Below are 19,242 nucleotides of genomic sequence, written 5' to 3'. Positions count from 1 at the left end.
AAATCACTTGCCAAGTACTATCTTCACATGTACTGCTGTCACAGTTCTCATGGTGGTTTCTCCTATGTGACAGTTCTGGGTCACATTCCGGCCAAGTACCGCCACAAAGATTATGCCTTCTTGTCACTTGATATGTCCTCTCAGAAGGGTCCCTGACCATGTATCCCTTGTTTGCATATCTTGGTAAACTGTCCCTTGCGATTGCGTAGGGGCATGTTTTCTTTCCCCGACTTTTCATTTGTTATGCATTTCAGGGTTTCCTTCACCCTCTGGTGACCCCTAACCACAGACTCAGCCACCCAGTTACCTGCAGGGTCTTGGCTGTAGCCCTCCAGTCCGTTGTGGGATTTCCCATGTTCTTTTCTGCTTTGCCGCTACTTTGGCGTTCTTGTCGGCTTGCTGCAGCTGCCCACTGCTTCAGACCCACTTAGGCGTCTCCCTCTTCACCGGCCCGCATGCTCCAGTTGGACTGTGCTGCTCCCACTTTCCACAGCCATCCTCTCAGTTTGTTTAGCGGTTACGGTGGAGACCACCCCATCAGCGTCTCCGCGCCTGGGTCTGCTCTTGCCAGCCTCCTCTGCGAGCCTCTGTCCCTCTCGCGGTTCCTCTCCAGAGCATTTGACAATCGGTTAATTCCATTGTTAGGGCCTCATTACACGGATGGCGGTAAGGATTTACTGGTACCGGTAAAATACCGGTAACGGTAAATCCTTACCGCCTTACTATGAGGTCCCTTTGCGGGTTGGGGGATTTAACGCCTGCTTTTTGCAGGTGTTAAAAACCAACCCGCAAAGGGACCCAGGGAGCTAATTACGGCACCCAATTTGCGGTACCGTAATTAGCGCCTTCCCCATTCCCATTGAGCCCTATGGGCCAAAAATGGGAATGGGGAAGGGCAATGGTGGAAGGGGGAATTAACGCCCCGCCAACCTTGGAATGGGGCGGTAATTCCCCTTTCCGGCCAAGGCGGTGCCGATATTTTACCGGCATGAACCATGGCGCTAACAGCGCCATGGTTCTCCGCCATCCGTGTAATGAGGCCCTTAGTCTTTATGCTACTAACCAGTAAGCCCTGTGACTGAAGACTAGACTGCTCAGATAGATTCCTCTGAGTGATCCGCACAGCTCTGCGCCTCTTCCTAATCAGTTTCATGCTTCAGATCTTCATTGTATTAATTTCTATTTGTCCTTGTCTCAAACCTTTCTACTTCTTGCATACTACAATAGTGTATAGGATAGGAGGGTAGAGGTGAGGAGAGTGAGGGTGAAGGAGAGGGGGTCTATCGGGTAGCAACCTCACCTCTCTGGCCTCGGGGGAAGGGGCTATCCCTACGGAAGCAGTGACCACATCCCGGAATTTGTCACAATACCATCCCACTACAAACCAAAACCGTGGCAGAGCTTGCCAAGAGACCCAGGACTCTTCCTTGTTATCCCTAGGTCAAGAGAAGTTTAGCATAACTGCCTGCAAGTTCTGGAATTTGGCCTATGACTAAGGGGTCATTTGAGCCCTGGCTTGTGCAGTTCGACATCAAGAAAAGCAACAGACTTGACAAACAAAACAAAGGAGACACCACTCAGCCAAGACAATAAAGATGTGCCGAGGAACTGAAACCCCAAGACTGTGGGGTCCTTTGACTTGCCTGCCAGAGGCCAGAGTCAAAGAGGAGAGAGGGGAATGATTGACAAACTACTGCCTATAAGCAAGTGGGAATTGCCCATTCTTAATTTAATTGAATATACCATAAACTCTTGAACGGAGGATAGCACAGGGGCAACGCACTGGTCTTGGAAGCAAGACCACGCAGAGCAACAGTGGTTCGAAGCCCGGATCCGCGCTTAGAAACCAAACTCAGGTACGGTATTAGGGGCGTTATAAAAAAACAATTAAATATAATACAAATTTCAGTCTAACCATGGCGCATTCAATTTGTAAAAAGAAACCACTATTTTTAGATACTGAGCTGTCAGTTGACCCCTCAATTGTGATATTAGGAACAGTCAAGAATCCCTGGTAGATCATACGAAATTGGCAGGATGGGATGTTTGGACTTTCTGTCACCCCTGTTGTCTAATCTCTAGACCCTATTCTATCTCCTTGGCCCTCTTCTGTTCTTAAACTCTCCACACAATCCCTCGCCTTTCTTCTCTAGACAAATCTCACTTCTGGCCCACTCCTGCAGTTTCCAACACATTGATCTACTCTGTATGCATGCCTTTCTCTCTGTCAACTCAAAGGCTGCAACTCTTACCGTCGGTCAAACTGAATATTATATGATTCCGATCCAGATGCCCCGTAGTGCCGCTATCTGCCATATAGGTAAGCTGCCTCAATGATCTCACTCCACTGCCATCTATTCCCCGAGGTAAGCACCACGTAACCTAAATCTGTGTATTACTCCCATCCACTTTAGCGTACACATTCCTGCTCTTGAATCCATAGCTCTCTCCTACCTCTCAGCTTCCCCTATCCAGCCGCTCCTCCTCCCAGTGGCTCTTTTCGCTGCTTAGTTCCATTTCGTGTATATGTGCCCGCTGTGTAACCTGTTGCTCCGTCTTACAGATCTGAGCTTCTTGAAGCCAAGGACAAGTCTCACAGTCCTGTTCTGGATACGTTATAAAGTTTGAAGAGTAGTGGCAGGAAGATTTAGAAAGAGGTTGTTGCAATAGTCCGGACTAGAGAGTACCAGAGCTCTGGAGACAGTGAGCTTCTGGGGGAAAGTGAGAAAAGGAAGAATACCTCTGAGGAGGTGCAGCTGGTATTCTGACTTCTTAGAGACGTCAGAGATGTAAGGAGAGAGAGAGAGAGAGAGAGAGAGAGAGAGAAAGAGAGAGAGGGCAAGAAAGAAAGAGAGAGCGAAAAAGAGAGAGAGAAAGAAAGAGAAAGAAAGAGAGAAGGAGAGAGAAGGAGAGAGAAGGAGAGAGAAAGAGAGAGAAAGAGAGGGAAAGAGAGGGAAAGAGAGAAAGAGAGAGAAAGAGAGAGAAAGAGAGAGAAAGAGAGAGAAAGAGAGAGAAAGAGAGAAAAAGAGAGTGAAAGAGAGGGAAAGAGAGAGAAAGAGAGAAAGAGAGAAAGAGAGAGAAAGAGAGAGAGAGAGAGAGAGAGAGAGAGAGAGAGAGAGAGAGAGAGAGAGAGAGAGAGAGAGAGAGAGAGAGAGAGAGAGAGAGAGAGAGAGAGAGAGAGGAGCGGTTGTCCCAATGAGGAGGATCTCAGTCTTACTGGCATTAAGGCAGAGATTACATTCCTGAATTTTGGCCAGACAGACTGGTATGAGAGCAGAAGCAAAGGTGGCTGTGAGGGGAGCCTGAAAGAGAGCTCAGTGTTTACAGCCACTGCACCCAGAGCACTGCACCCAGAGCTGCTGCTGCATGGGCCACTATGTTTTTATTGCCCCCTGTCCTCTCCTGTACCAAACTATAATTAAAACACTTCAGCCTAGTTAAGACTACTGGTCTATGAATACGGGGGGATTGATAGAAGAAAATAGCAGAGATCTGATAAGAGAAGGACAGACAACGCAAGTAAAATTGAGATGGTAAACAATCTCCCTCAGGTATGCAGCTCATCAAAAGAGTTCATATTTTCCCATGTCATTTTTAGAATTACACTAGCTTAAGTACCCGGTTTACCCCGAGAGGTCTATTTTCAGATTTTTTTTCCTATTTCAATGAAAAAGATTTACATTGTTGATTGCCACAAAGGAAAAACACGATACATGTTAATTTCACAAACTAACTGAACACCACATTTTCATTTATATCCGATTGAAATTCTCCCATGAATATCATATTTGTATGCTTACACTGATTATTTGCAGTGTTAGCAGTGGTGGCCATTTTCTCTGCTAAACACACACTGCAAATAATCAGAGTAAGCATACCAATATGATATTCATCGGATAATTTAAATCGGAGGTAAATAAAAATGTGGTGTTCAATTAATTAATGAAATTAACATGTATCGAGCTTATTGCATAACAAATCAATAAAAAGAAAGCCACACTAATGGGGTCATTATGACCTTGGCGGTAAGGGGTTAACGGCGCCGGTAATGGTGCCGGAGCCGTCAACACCTTACTGCCCCATTACGAGTCTGCTTGTGGGACCCACAAAGGGCGCCTGGTAAATTCAGGTGCCCTTAGCGGGTCTCGCTAGCAGACCAGGGATCTAACAACGGGCCCGTTAAACAAAAAAAACACAAGACCAGTTTAGCACAGATGATGAGCACTTTCTACAAATGACTGTAAATGGAGCATGGAACACCACAAAACAAAATGCAGAAAAACCAAAAGATTTATCATCTCGAGCTAGAAATAGTTGCATTCATTCGGCAATGTAATAAAGAATATTCCATGCAAAATAAATGACATCAGACCTCACCCTTCATAAGGAGTTACATCCCCAAGATCATCGCCATATACAAACCCACAAACAAACACAACTTTGTTTTATATTTGTTTTATATATATATATTGAAACATAACTGCCAAAATCAAACCAACAAAACACTCCCTGATGGCAGGTTTCCAATATTTCAGAATGTCCTTATTTCACAGTGGTTTGATATATTCAAGTCGTGTGGCAACATACACGAGGAAGCAGCTTTTTGTCTGCCCCATTTAAACTCAATTACGAGGGAAATGGCAGATTCTGATTAAAAAAGCAAATCATGTCAATACTGTAATCAGAGCACTCGAATTTTGTAATATTCCTATTAAAATAGAGAATTTCCTGCTACATAGCCTTGAACGGTCGCATATAATTTTGTGCCAGACCTGCTGAATTAATTCACATTTTAGAAATGTTATATATGTTGTTCTGTACAATTTCGCAAAAACATATTTGAATATTTACTGTCACCAGTTAACTATTCCTCTATTGAATGTAGAGCGAGTGAAGACTTGCTTTAATGGTTCGTGAAGTGGAGCAGACTTTGGATGAAGTCGGGAGGCTGAGGTTTTGGCCATAGACCATTTCTCATAAAAGTTACCCAGTCCAGCCTCCCCTCGCCTTTGAAAAACAGTTTCATACCAAAGATAATGAGAGGGGGTGAAGAAGGCATGACAATGAAAGAACAGTAGGACACTTGCCCAATTAAACGTCATGCACTGGAAGAAGGCCTTCCAGGAGGATGGCGAGGACATTTACTGCCTGCACAATTCCCTATCAAACTGCTTGAATTATCATTTGAAATAGCCTAAAGAAAAGCATCTACTCGTCCACCAATACATGACATCCTTGCAAACAGCCCCCTTATGTTACTGCTACCATTCCTGATACTCTTAAACGCCTGCTTAGACTTTGGGCCTCATCACGAGTCTGGCGGTAACCCTTAAATGCGGCAGTAGCGCTATTACCGCCGCATTTATGGGTCCGCCAGATTATGGCTTTGGTGGATTTCCCCCAGCTCTGAGCTGGGGGGAAATCCACGGCACAATTGCCGATTTTCGGCGCTATTAATGCCGGCGGGAAATCCGCCGGCGGTAATAGCGTAAATTTTCCCCATTGGGCCCAATGGGCAATGAGGAATTCCCAAATGGGCCCAATGGGGAATGGGCAATAACCCTTCCGCCAAACCCGTGATCCGGCGCTAATCGCGCCGGGGGGTTTGACGGTAGGGCTATTAGCGCCTGCGCTAATAGCACCGGCATTACCGCCCAACTCTTGATGAGGCCCTTTGTTCTATTGACCCGAAATATTCATATCTTTGGCAGGGGCTTGACGTCCGAGTTTAGGAGAGTCAGGGGGTACAGGTTTATATAAACTTGTGCTTTGGTATAAAATGCTATCAAGATGAAGGTCATAGATTCCAAAATTAAACCTCTTCTTAGTATATCTTTAGAGAGAGCACCCAAGACAGGTAAGGATGCCCCTAAAAGTCAGGTAAACTCAAATGGACGGCAGGGAAGGCCTGGGCAAGTATTGCCATTCATACTCTTAGCCAACAACCTGACTTCTTACCCTGAAATGAGAGATACAGAAGCTCAGGCTGGAGTCATACTATACGGTGGGGATAAGATATGTCATTTACAACGCTCCTGTTCACAGGTTTTTCTAAGCTTGATAAGACAAGGAAGGGGAACAAAACAAACAATCTTACTAGGCCTTGTGTCATTCAGATCATGTAAGTGCAGGGGGAGAGGAGAAGTGCCAGGGGGAAGGAAGGGGAGAGTGCAATAAGCAAAGCTCAAGTAAGTGCCGCTGGGGTGGCCGGCTCTACGTAAGCGCAAGGAGGCAGAGGGCAGTAGGGTTGCAGATACAGTCCCTAGTGTGCGGTATGACCGGAGGCAGTGCACACTGGTCGTGAAGAAGTGCTTAGGAAGAGAGAGTTGGATGTAGTGGTTTCCCACGGCCACTGAAAGCATTGTGGACAATGCAGAGGGAATTGAACTTGATCCTTGTAGCCACCGGAATCCAGTGGACAGAGTTCAGGGCTGGAGCGATACAATCCCTGGCTTGAGGCCAAGGACAAATCTTGCATTCCTGTTCTGGATTAGTTGCAGAGGGCGAAGAGTAGAGGCAGGAAGATTTAGAAAGAGGCTGTTGCAGTAGTCCAGCCTAGAGAGAACCAAGGCTCTGGAGAAAGTGAGCTTCTGGGAGAAGTGAGAAAAGGAAGAATACATCTGAGGAGGTGTTAGTGGGTCTTCTTAGAGAGGTCCGTGGTGTGAGGCAAAAAGGAGAGGGTGGAGTCGAAGATGACAGCAAGGTTTTTTTGCCTCGCAGGAATGTGCAGATAGAGGGCCCAAGGAGAGCGGCCAGAGTGAACGAGGGAAAGCTGGAGCAGGGGTCCCAATGAGAAGGATCTCAGGGCCTCATTACGACCCTGGCGGTAAGGGGTTAGCGCCAGCGTTAGCTGCGCCGACCCCTTACCGCCAATCACGAGTTCCCTTTCCGCCATGGCGGATTTTACACCTGCTTCTAGCGGGTGTAAAAAACCATGGCGGTAAGGGAACTTGATGTTAATTACGCCACCGTAATTTACGGTGGCGTAATTAACGCCTTCCCCACTCCCATTATGCCCTATGGGGCAATAATGGGAATGGGGAAGGGTAAATGGGGATTGGGGACTTACCGCCCCGCCGACCTCGGAATGGGGCGGTAAGTCCGCCAACCACCATGGCGTAAACGTAGTTTACGCCATGGTGGTAAAGTCACGGCCCAGGCGGTAACTTACCGCCTGGGTCGTAATGAGGCCCTCAGTCTTGCTGGCATTAGGGCAGAGATCGTTGGAGGCACACCAATCCTGAATCGCAAATGGACAGTCAGGAATGAGCAAGAGAGGAGAGGAGACAGAGGGGAGCCTGAAGGAGAGCTGAGTGTCACACATAACACTGAAAGTTAGGACAGAATGTAGGGATGAAGTGGGCCAGAGGTGCCAGGTAAAGGTTGAAGAGCCATGGCGAGAGGTTAGAGCCCTGGGGAATACCACATGTGGATAGAGAGGTGGTGGAGAGAAAGGACCTCAGTTGGACCTGCTAGGGTCAATCGGAGAGGAAGGAGGTCAACCATCTAGGGCCTGATCCGTGATGCCCGGGTTGTCACGGAGACGACTGATCAGGATGGCATGGTTGTCCATGTCGAAAGCAGAGGAAAGTTCAAGGAGATGAGGACTGAAGGAAGGCTAGAGTCGAAATTAGAGAAGTTGGTCAAGTTTCCAAAAATAAGAGTCAAGCACCTCAGGGAGCTGGTCCTCGACAGCCGATACAATATACTATAGTAGATATGAAAGAACACATTTACACAAGGACCTCTCCCAGTGATGAATAATGGAGCTAACCCTTTGAGTCCTCCATCTCTAAAGCCCCCTTGCCAATTTACCTGCACTCCCTGCCCTCTCTCTTCACTGCCAGAATCCAATGCCTGACACAAGTCTGCACTGGGGGGCTGGCTGTCCCTATTGGACAGCCACCCCCCCCCCCAAGTTTGAATGGTGCATGAGTGTGGATTGGTGGACTCAGGCAGTGTTCCTGGATAAAGCCAAGGGTCCTGGAGCTGAAAATGTAGAGTCGACTACTGAAACAGAATATTTCGACAAAGAAGAAGGATGTCCGCAGCCACTTCCAGTGATCCCCAGTGCCGACTGAGTAAACACTGCTGTCCCAACTTTAACTTCTATGCGACAGGGAAGCTCTGAATAGAGCGAGTCCCTCCCTTGGACTGGTGGACCTAACCAGTCCCAAGCCAAACTAAATTGTTTGCCCTCTCTGGAAGAGCTGCAATTCACCAATGCCCAAGGTCCTGTGCAATTCTGCAGTGGTCTGAAGCACGGTTTGGTCGTAAACTCTGTGAGCATCCTTCTTGGCCTACAGAGACTAGAACGAGCTCCTGAAAGTCCCCTCAGCCGAGACGAAGACCAAGAACCAGAGCAGAGCACAATTGACCGCAGAACAACCACCATTCAATAGAGCCTTGAAAAGGGCACCAATGAGCCAGTGCTGCGAAGATTCTTTGCTGGGTGTCCAACTACCCAAGAGCAACAACCAGATCCAGTCCAAGTTCTTCTTGCCTGTAGCCAAGACCGAGAATCCTGAACCAGGGTCTGCCGTTGCCTCACCGTGGGTACCGTCCTGCAGCATCAGCTTCTTTGCTTAAAGGTACTCGCCTCCTCCTAGTTACCTACCAGGGGCATTACTTTGTTGATCCTGTGCTTCTGGGGGCTGCAGATAGCTGCATCTCACACTATCCAGTGCCTAGCTTGAGCTACATTTCAGAGGACAAGCCATTTATTTATTTATTGTTTGCTTGTTAGGCAATTAAACAATAGGAACATACTGGGCCTCATTAGTTTGCCGGTCCGGGCACTACTTTACCGGTAAGCATGCCGGCACCGTACTTCCCGGACCGGCAAACTACGAGTCGTGCTCGCGGGTGCCGTTCTGCCCGCCAGGTTATACCTGGCGGGCAGAATGGCACCCGCGAGCACAGCATGTCGGATGCATCCAATCTCCCCATTCCCATTCGGCCCTATGGGGGAATTCCTGCATGGGAATGGGGAGCATTTTTTTCCGGTGTGCGCAAATGGGTAATTACCGGGTCCGGCAGGGCCATAATGACCCGGTAATTGCCCATTTGCAGGTGCCGGAAAAAATGCAAGTTTGTCGGCAGCCTGCCGGTTTTACTGGCAAGGCTACCGCCAAACTGGTAATGAGGCCCACTGTTTCAAAGCGCCCACAGGGCACAGAGGCGAGAATGGGAAATAAATTACAATACAATACAATACAATATGTAAGGGCAGAGAGGGAAAGGGGGGGAAGAGGGGATAAGCCTACTATGCCATGTGAGTATTCAGAACGTGCAAGTGCAGAAAGGAAGAGGGAAGAGGCAGTAAGTGCTGGGGCGTCCAGACCTGTGGGGGAGCCAAGGACGAAGTGATAGGAGTGTTGAAGTGCTGCACGGCCTGGGCTGTGGGGGGTGTAAGTGCGAGTCTCCAGAGCGGAGGGTGTGCAGATTCAAAGTGCTGTGGAAAGGCAGGAGCTGGTAAGAATTGGTATGGGAGGTCAAGGCCTCGAAGACGCATAAGGGCCAAGGACACTGATTCAGCAACTGTGGCAGAGGAGAGAAGGAGATAAGGTGGAGGAAAAGTAGGACGTTTTAAGGAGCTTCGGGATTTTAAGATGATCCTGATCAAGACGAGGGGGGATGGTATTCCACAGGAGGGAGCCCGCAGAGGAAAGTGAGCGACCCCTTCCCTCTGTTTAGAAAAACGCTTTACACACAAAGAGTTGGTGCCAGAGGAGCGAAGTGGTCTACAGGGAGTGTATTTAGTGAGATAAAGTTGAAGATAGTGTGGTCCCCAGGCCCAGAAAGCCTTGTGGATGATGCAGATGGAATTGAATTTAATCCGTGCAACAACCAGGAGCCAGTGAAGACTTTTTAGTGCAGGAGAGATGCAGTCCCTGGGCTTAAGGCCAAGGTTAAGTGTTGCTGCTCTATTCTGGATAAGCTGGAGGGGTCGCAGAGTGGAAGAAAGAAGATTCAGGAGAAGGGTGTTACAGTAGTCAAGTCTAGAGAGAACCAGGGCTTGAGTCACATGGAGCCGCTGAAGGAAAGTGAGAAAAGGTAGCGCTCTACCTTGCCTTATGACACTGGTCCTAGGGGCAATCTGGTGAGGGAACCTCCTAATTTCCTTCCTGGTGAAACCCGACTGATACCAGCCTGCAAACATGAAGTGTTGCTGCTGGACTCTGCTTTTCTGATCCCTGAACTCTAATTTCTTGCCTTACCTTTGTCAGCCCTTGTCACTGGTGCCCCATTGTCCCCTCTGACCTTTTTGAGACTCACCTAAGACAAGGGTTGGACTTTCTAAGATAGACTGAGCTGAAGTTATCAAAGCTTCAAAAAGTTTACATATATGTTTCTGGAGGGTTGACTATGTGATTTGATGCTATTATTGTTATCCTGAAGTATCTAACTCTGAATATTGCAAGTGTTCTTTTGTTTTAGTGTGTGATAGTACTTACTTACTTGAATGCTATAAGTCTTAGGGCCTCATTACACGGTAGGCGGTAAGGGTTAACGGCCACCGGTAATGGTACCGGTGACCGTTAACCCTTACCGCCTTCCTACGAGGTCCCTTAGCGGGTTGGTGCTTTAACGTCTGCTTTTTAGCAGGCGTTAAAAACCAACCCGCTAAGGGACCTTGGTGCTAATTACGGCACCGCAAATTTGCAGTACCGTAATTAGCACCTTCCCCATTCCCATTATGCCCTATGGGGCAAAAATGGGAATGGGGAAGGGCAATGGTGGAAGGGGGAATTACCACCCCGCCAACCTTGGAATAGGGGGGTAATTCCCCTTTCCACCAAGGCGGTGCCAGTATTTTACCGGCATGGACCAAGGTGCTATTAGCACCTTGGTCCACCGCCTACCGTGTAATGAGGCCCTTAGTCTACATAAATAAATACCTACTTTTTATATAACCATAAGTGTGTAAGAGTTCCCTCGAACTAAGTGTTGCTCTGGGTTCTGCGTGCCTCACTACAGCCCTCCTCCCTCCTAGACTAAGCCTGGCTGTTCAGCCAATGCTACCAAAGCTTTGGGTGATTCAGGCTAAGCCTTAGAGGTGTAACCCTGTTCATCCAGGTTGGGCTTTCTAAAGTCTTGGCCCAGACAGGACTTTGGCAACCCCCTAACATTACTGTTCTGCACATGTTCTCAAAAGGGAGCTATTTCCATGTTTTTAATACTTCTGGTGAGTCTGCTAAAAATATAAAAGGCACTGAGCTGAAAGGCTGTCCGACACGAATGCAACACAAGGCTGACAAGCTTGACCCTTGAAATAATAGCACACAATACTCAAACAAGCAAAATTGCAGGGAATATTACGAACATGGAACCATGTCCCCATCCTTTTGAGAACATTAAAGGTGATCAAGTCTAATGGTCAGCAACAATAATGTCTCTGGATACTTAGTTATGGAACCTAAAGCAGCAATTTAGCAATAAATTGACCAAGAAAGATTTCAAAAGGAGCCCAGGAGAGCTCGAAACAGGTTTTAGAGCTGACACCATTTTGCATTTGTAAATAAATTGATTTCACATATTATAAATAGACTGAGCGGTTTGTTCATATAACTATGTAAGCGTGTTACGGCGAATTGATTTTCATTAATGTCCACTTTTAAGTGGAGTAGACCAAAAGTCTGTCTAAGGCGGCGCTGCCTCCTTTTAAATCCTGGAAAGTAGCGAGAGGCCTCGAAGCACCGCAGGGAAGAGCCACCAGCCGGTTCTGCTACTTGTGCCATCCAGGGTTTGGTCAAATATCACTGGCAGCATTTAAGGCGCACATTGGGTCCAGAATTCCCCTATTTTTCCCTCAGCCTCGGAGGGGGAGGTAACAATTAGAAGTGTCTGTAGTGCAAAGGGGTCATGATTGGTTACTCACCGGAGGCGGTGGAGTGTCTGTAGTGCAAAGGGGTCATGATTGGTTACTCACTGGAGGCGGTGGAGTGTCTGTAGTGCAAAGGGGTCATGATTGGTTACTCACTGGAGGCGGTGGAGTGTCTGTAGTGCAAAGGGGTCATGATTGGTTACTCACCGGAGGCGGTGGAGTGTCTGTAGTGCAAAGGGGTCATGATTGGTTACTCACCGGAGGCGGTGGAGTGTCTGTAGTGCAAAGGGGTCATGATTGGTTACTCACCGGAGGCTGTGGCACTCATACTTTCTTCAGCTTCTGCACCGAGCGGATCAATAAACACGGAAACTGGTTCTTCTTCTCGCCTCAAAACCAGACCAGGATCTGGACACAGAATCCCTGCAGAAAAAGGGGGGAACAAAAAGTATGTTTTAAGAAATGGAAAATGGAAAATGGACCAGTTAAATAATGCAAAACTATGATTTTAAAGAAAATTACTATTCAGAAGTGATGTCAGACTCATCTCGCAGAGATAATAAAATGATTTATTGATTAAGTTGAAGAAACACTGGGCCTCAAGTGTGGCTCCATTAGCGCTGCATTACCGCAGCACTATACTATAGGTTTGACGCTGAAGTGGAGGAAAACTCTCCAGTAATATCGCTGCTTTACTTCCAAAAATTGGCAAAATCCCCATGGAGTCCATAAATGGGAACTAAGAACGCCTACCACCACATGTGATCTGGCGGTAATTGTGCCGGATCAAGTGGTGACAAGGTAAATTCGTTTGGTGGTATTCCAGCGGAGTTACCTCTAGAATACTGCCAAGCCTGTGATGAGCTGCAATGTCTTAGCAAAGAAAAGGGCCTTGCCTGCTCCAATGCAAACCTTAGGACATTCTTAGGTCTCTGGCCTTCACAGTGTTGTCTTTCTGTGTTGGTTGTTTTCATGACACCGATTCCGCATTCCCATTCAATTATTCCTCTCCACACCTTTGCATGCGATGAATGGCCCTCGTGATTGTGAATTATGACAATGGGCCTCATAACACGGAAGGCGGTAAGGGTTACCGGTCACCGGTAATGGTACCAGTGACCGTTAACCCTTGCCGCCTGATTACGAGGTCCCTTTGCGGGTTGGAGACTTTAACGCCTGCTTTTTGCAGGCGTTAAAAACCAACCCACAAAGGGTCCAGGGTGCTAATTACGGTACCACAATTTGCGGTACCGTAATTAGCACCTTCCCCATTCCCATTGAGCCCTATGGGGCAAAAATGGGAATGGGGAAGGGCAATGGGGGAAGGGGGAATTACCGCCCCGCCAACCTTGGAATAGGGCGGTAATTCCCCTTTCCTCCAAGGCGGTGCCGGTATTTTACCGGCATGGACCAAGGTGCTAATAGCACCTTGGTCCTCCGCCTACCGTGTAATGAGGCCCTATGTGCCCATTTAATTCCCTCACACGGTTACTTCGATAGCGCGTGTAGTCAATTATGTTTTGCCATTTTTTTACTTCTTGTATCGTGTGCCTTATTTCTTTGACGAGATATACTGTGAGAGCTGCTGTCAGACATACTGTAACCTTCTGTATTGTGAGTGTACTCTTCTGAGGTACCGTTTCATGTCTTAACTGTGCACATTGCGAATGTGCGGCTATGCACATTTTCATACTGCAGTTGGGTTCTTCCCTTGTGGATTATAAGCTATTAATGGGCTATCTTTAAGGTTTTTGGGAGCAGTACTACTCACCTGCTCGCAGACAGTCCTTTCCTTCTCTTGCTTCTGATTTCAGAGGGTTGTTCGGTGGGTCGGCCTCTTCCTCATTATCGGTTTTGAGCAGATGGTCGGGCGGGGACGTGGTCGCACCTGTTGGAGAAACAGAGAACTCCACACTGTCATCTCGGACTGACCTTGATTTCACTGCAACTCATCCTCTACTCAGGTAGTCTCCCTCGCGTGTCTACCCCCAAGGTCGGGGTCTAAAAGCGATGGCCCTTCCCTGGCCACCTGAACAGAGGATCCCGGGGTATTCGGAATAGTCACAATACCCCTCGGACCTTTGAGGCAAATAAGTGCAACCTCCATTTTGATGAATGGGGGTGATGTCAAAAATAATATTGGTACGAAGCTAAGGCACAGCGAGATAAGTCAAACTTGCATGTACGTGGTAGGTTATGGAACCAGGCCACCACCAGCCTCGCAACATGCCTAACAGAAATAGGGGACCCTCACTAGGGAACTATGGGGTACCTGTGGGTCACCTCTGCCTTAGGAGTCTGGGCACAGAGACACATGTGCAGTCGGCCTTCAGATTAAGCCTGGTAGGGAGAAAAACAAGCCACAACCACCCCCACCCCCCACTGCAAAACGTACAGGGGGCTTTCACATTTGGCAAAAGGTGGGCTTTCTGCCCAACACTGCCCATTTATTAGAGATCATGATATGCTATCATTATAAAGTTGTTTGCACTCTCCTGCAAATTCGAGAAAACAGTATGATCATGATATTTCTTTCATACCTGGTTTTTATTATTTTCTAACATTAGGCAGTCAGAGGTCATCCACTCGTGGGACTCCCCCACCATTGCGTGGCCATTTCTATCAAAGGCAAGCACAAGCCAGGCTCTGATCAATATGCAGAACTGCTAGAGGAGTTTTCATAAAGTCTACCTGTGGTAAAACCTTATAAAACTATCCTCTGATATACAATCTCCAACTTCTAGTATAGGGCTGCACTAGTCAAGGAGTTGGTAGGGTGACAGAGCAGCCAGCCTTATCTTAGGAGGGAGATGTGAGCTGTAGGTAATAACAAGGAACTCAGTAAATACATCGGCCCAACGAAGCTTGCACACACCTGTAGTTCTAGTAAAATCAATATTTCTTTTATATACACACGGTAAAGCTACATTTGGGAAAGTACACAATATAAAATCAAAGCAATACTTGACGTGAGTAAACCAGAAGTTAAGACGTGTACAGTTAATGAACACAGTTCAGAGATGAGTAAAATCACTGGTTATAGCAACTCAGAACATGTTCTGTTGTAGGAATAAAAAGGTTAAGCAACACCAGCAATAGCAGGATAATACTTTAAGAGAAGCGTGTTACTTTTCAGAGGCCTTAAGGTATCCTCATCCATCTCTATCTAGACCGGAGCTCTTCCAAGTCAGATAGGAGGTAAAGCAGGTAAGGCACAGCAGCAGAAAAGGCAAAGTTCCAGAAGATTCTTCAATTACAAGTAAGTAAAGGGCTTTTGTTGGTCAAAAAGGTTTCAGGGACCTTGGGAAAGACTCCCTATGGGCGTACAAGCATTAGGTCTGGTCGAACGGTATGGGCGAACACCCAAACACCTGACCCAGCACTCCAGCAGCAAGGGAGCGACAGAATGACCCGAGGTAGGTACTATTGCGAGTCCCACAGTACCTGAGGAGTGATGAAGAAGAGGCTGCTGGATTCTTTCACAGTGTAGCAGCGGTGGACCCCGTCTCTTGTTCCTTGGTCGTGGTGGCAAAAGGAAGGACTCCGGAAGAGATGTCGCAGCAGCAGTCGAGAGAAAGGACTCCCAGCAAAGGATTCTTCCTGCTCTAGCATCGGTCTGCAGTTTTAAGCAACTTTTTGCAGAATCCAATGGGGAAGGGTTCTCATCCAACGATTTACCTCGCTTGCTCGGTTCTGCACTCGGGTGAGGGGACTTTGAGGTGGGAGATCTTGCCTCTGGTGGTCCGGAAGGAGTCCAAAGTTCTGGGAGAGTTTGTCCACAGAAAGACGATGCACTGCAATCAGGCTCGAAGTCCCAGCGTATTGACAGTTTGCAGCCCAGGAAGGTCGCAGCACGTCGTGGGATGGTTTGATGAATCCGATCATCTCATCAGTCCTTTCCCAGTGGTGGCCTCTCCCCATGTGGCCAGGGAACAGCAGCCGCCACCTGATCCTGACCCTGGGGGCAGCTACCCTAGGGGCAGCTATATGAGGGAGGACCACATGGGGTGGAGGCGACCCTCAGGGGAGTGACATAACATCAGGCGAGACATGGTATCCCTCTTTTCTCTTGAGGATACCCCCTCCATTCCCCATGCCTTAATGGCATGCTGTCACAACTCTCCTCACTCATCCACAAAGGCTACTGAGAATATTTCCTAAACTCTGTATACAAATGATCAAGAACTAACTTCCCGTTCCCAAAGTAGTGTGATGAGAAAGCTAAACCGAGTAATGAAGATCGATGGAGACCAGAAGTGCAAGCAGTTGTAAGAGCATACGTGATGCCGGGACATTTCATTACAGAACCAGCTGACAGAAGAAAGACGCTGGCTGGGAGAATCTCTTGCTCTCGGTGTTGGCCAAGGGACTGCGATGATGTCAAAAGGTCCCTGGTGCCAACCGTAGAGCAGACTGCAGAGATTGATCTTTTTAAATATGTCAGAAAACTGAAACTAAAAAGGCTTTTTCATAACAGCACTGACGAGAAAACAGAAGAGGGGAACACAAATTTAACTCCCAGTACCATTACCATGAAAGACATTGACAACACCAGACTACTTCTCTCAATTGACTTGGGAGGATAGCTCAGGGGCAAGGTGCTCAGCTTGGAAGCAAGACGACACGGAGCAACACAGGTTCGATCCACAGGTCCGCGCTTGGAAACCTCTGGGTATTAAGCGCGTTATAAACAACCTATCAATTGACAAAGACACCAGAATATCAAGCATGCAGAATATTAGAGACTTAGAGATCGAGGCAGATATATTAGCAGACTCTAAATAGAACAAAAAATAGAAGTTTATTCCAGCAACATTACAGGAGGGCACCATAGAACGAAACCTTCCACATGGCAGTCGTCGCAGACCGACACCAACAAATTGACCGAAATCCTACCAGAGGAACGTACAGGATGATGAACAATTTAACATCACAAAAAAGGAAGGCACTGACAGATCTGACCCATGATGATACAATAATCATTAAGGAGACAGACAAAGGTGGGAACACTGTCATTCTCAACCGTACAGATTATATAAAAATGGGACTTGCACACTTGGACACACCAGATTGTTACCTCAAGCTTGGAACTAACCCAGTAAAAGATTGTATGGATGAGCATAGCAGCAGACTAATTCAATACTGGCATGTGCTGGGAATACTGCTAGATGACAAGAGAATGTACCTATGGCAAAAACAAGCCTATAATATCAACAATCTATTTTTTACCTAAGGTGCACAAACCATACCAGGGACAACCACAGGTCAGACCGATGGCTAGTGGAATAGGAGGACCAACTAAAACATGTCAAAGTACACAGCCTCTTGTAATCAAGCTAGACACCTACGTGAGAGAGTCTAAACATATCCCACAGACATTAGAGATAACACAATGGCAGACAAACTACAAGTTAGCTTGATGTTAAGGCCTTGTATACAGCAATAGACCACAATCTTGTTATTAAGGCCTTTGAATTTAGCTTTGCTGACGTATCAGCAACATACTAAATGCATTTTGAATGCCTAAAGGAATTACTCACCTTTACCCTAAATCACAATGGGCCTCATCACGACTTCGGCGGTTACTGTAACGCTCACCTGATTCTCGCAGAGGCGCCGGTCTTGACTGGGCGACTACCGTATCTTCAAAGGTGATGTGTAGCACCCGGTTGGCTCTTTGGGCTGGACCTCTGTGCACTGTATGCCTGACGTGTAGAGTAAGATGTCTGCAAATAGAAAATATGGAATTAATGAACTGGGGTTATTGGGGTGTCCCTATCTCTTTCCTCTTCTCCTCTCCTGTAGACCCCCAAAGGTTAACGCTCTCACCTTAGGTAAGTGAATGCCGAGCTCTCCATCTGCCTCGGGGCAGGGTGCTGTAACCAGTTTCTTCACTGGATAGGTAGCGCAGGCCTCTTGACTTCAGAGGACTGCTGTCCGTCGTTTACTGCACGAACGGTAAGTTTCGAGTCATTCAAATGTCTTTAAAGTCTTTAGTAATGATGTCTCTTGTTTTGCAGGGTTCCGGCGATGGCGGATGACGGGCTGAAGTGAGTTGAAGATGGAGCCCGAGTGATGAATAGAAGCGCCTGGAAGCACGTAAGTAAGCGCTTGTTGCCTGCTTCACGATGCGCTCTAACTGTCTTTTTATTTTGCAGGTACGAGTTCGGAGCGGCTGCAGGGTGCCGGAATACCCACTGGATTAGATGTGGAAAGGAGTAATGGCACGTGAGTATTAAAGTTCCCCAATGTCTTTAAACGCACCTTGTTTTGTCTTTCAGATGCGGGATGCAGCGCCGAAGGCCTCCGGAGCGTGCGAAGAGTTGGTAAGCTTTTGTCTTTCAGATGCCGGAATGCAGTGTGAAGACCTCCGGAGCGCACGAAGAGTAGGTAAGCTTTTGCCTTTCAGATGCCGGAATGCTAACCTGTTCTTTCTTGTCTTTATAGGTGTTGCTGAAGACTGGATTCAGGATGGTAAGCCTTTGCCTTTCAGATGCCGGAATGCTAACCTGTTCTTTCTTGTCTTTATAGGTGTTGCTGAAGACTGGATTCAGGATGGTAAGCCTTTTTCCTTAGGCCCAGGACCGGATGCAGAAGACACGATGAGCGTTCTGCTGCAGAGGTTGCAGAATAACGCAAAGCAAGATTCATCCACCGGGTGTGGTTTAAATAGCCTCCTGTAGTGCTTAGATGTCTCCTTCCACAGCCACGCCTAAGTAAGAAAAGAGTTCCTGGTAAGAAAAGAGTTCCTGCCTTCCAGAAGAGTTCCAGTGTTCTGAATCTAGGGAGTGGCTCCAGCCCCACCCAACAGGAAAAGTAGTTCCAAACAGAAGAGGATCAGAGGCTCAATTGGCAGGCAAGTAAGCAGCATGGTCTGCTGAAGGTAAGTCCACCCAAGCATTATGAGCCCGGCGCTTCCAGCGCTGGGACTGGGCATATTTATGAGCCTGGTGCCACTGGCGCCAGGACTGGGTCCAAAAGGTCCCAATTGGGACTGGTTGGCACTCGGAACCTGGGTTATGGATCTGCTTCCAAGGGAGTTGGGAAAACCCTGACCTTTTGGAAGCAGAGATCATGACAGTACCCCCCCTCAAGGCCCCTCCCAAACCGGGCTTCTCCGGGGGTTTTGGCTTGTCAGGAAATGTTCGGTGAAATCTTTTGATTAGGCGAGGAGCGTGGACATATTCAGCAGGTTCCCAGGATCTCTCTTGGGGGCCGTAGCCTTTCCAGTCAATTAGGTAGAATAGTTTAGATTTGGAGATCTTGGAGTCCAGAATGCTTTTGACTTCAAACTCGAGTTCTCCATCCACTAGGATAGGTTTTGGAGATTTGGTTAGTCGGGTTTGAGGTTGCACGGGTTTTAATAGAGAGACGTGGAAGACCGGATGTATCTTCATGTGCGGGGGCAAGTCCAA

General features: G+C 47.5%; 1 protein-coding gene across 2 annotated transcripts in view; it reads right to left on the bottom strand.

The window, feature by feature from the left end:
* LOC138564366 (zinc finger protein 583-like) overlaps positions 1–19,242 on the bottom strand; it is a 146,440-nt gene that overhangs the window by 15,023 nt on the left and 112,175 nt on the right. For both annotated transcript variants that reach the window (XM_069642904.1, XM_069642905.1), the window contains exons 4-5: positions 13,599–13,715; positions 12,137–12,250 (exon numbers count right to left, since the gene is read on the bottom strand). In XM_069642904.1, the coding sequence (XP_069499005.1) occupies positions 12,137–12,250; positions 13,599–13,715 (231 nt within the window). The remainder of the gene's footprint in view (positions 1–12,136; positions 12,251–13,598; positions 13,716–19,242) is intronic.

The sequence above is a fragment of the Ambystoma mexicanum genome, chromosome 1p (genome assembly GCF_040938575.1).
Source record: "Ambystoma mexicanum isolate Mex_15411 chromosome 1p, UKY_AmexF1_1, whole genome shotgun sequence".
In the NCBI taxonomy this organism is placed as follows: domain Eukaryota; kingdom Metazoa; phylum Chordata; class Amphibia; order Caudata; family Ambystomatidae; genus Ambystoma; species Ambystoma mexicanum.
The sequence above is the reverse complement of the archived record's forward strand: the minus strand, read 5'-3'. Positions and strand labels throughout refer to the sequence as shown.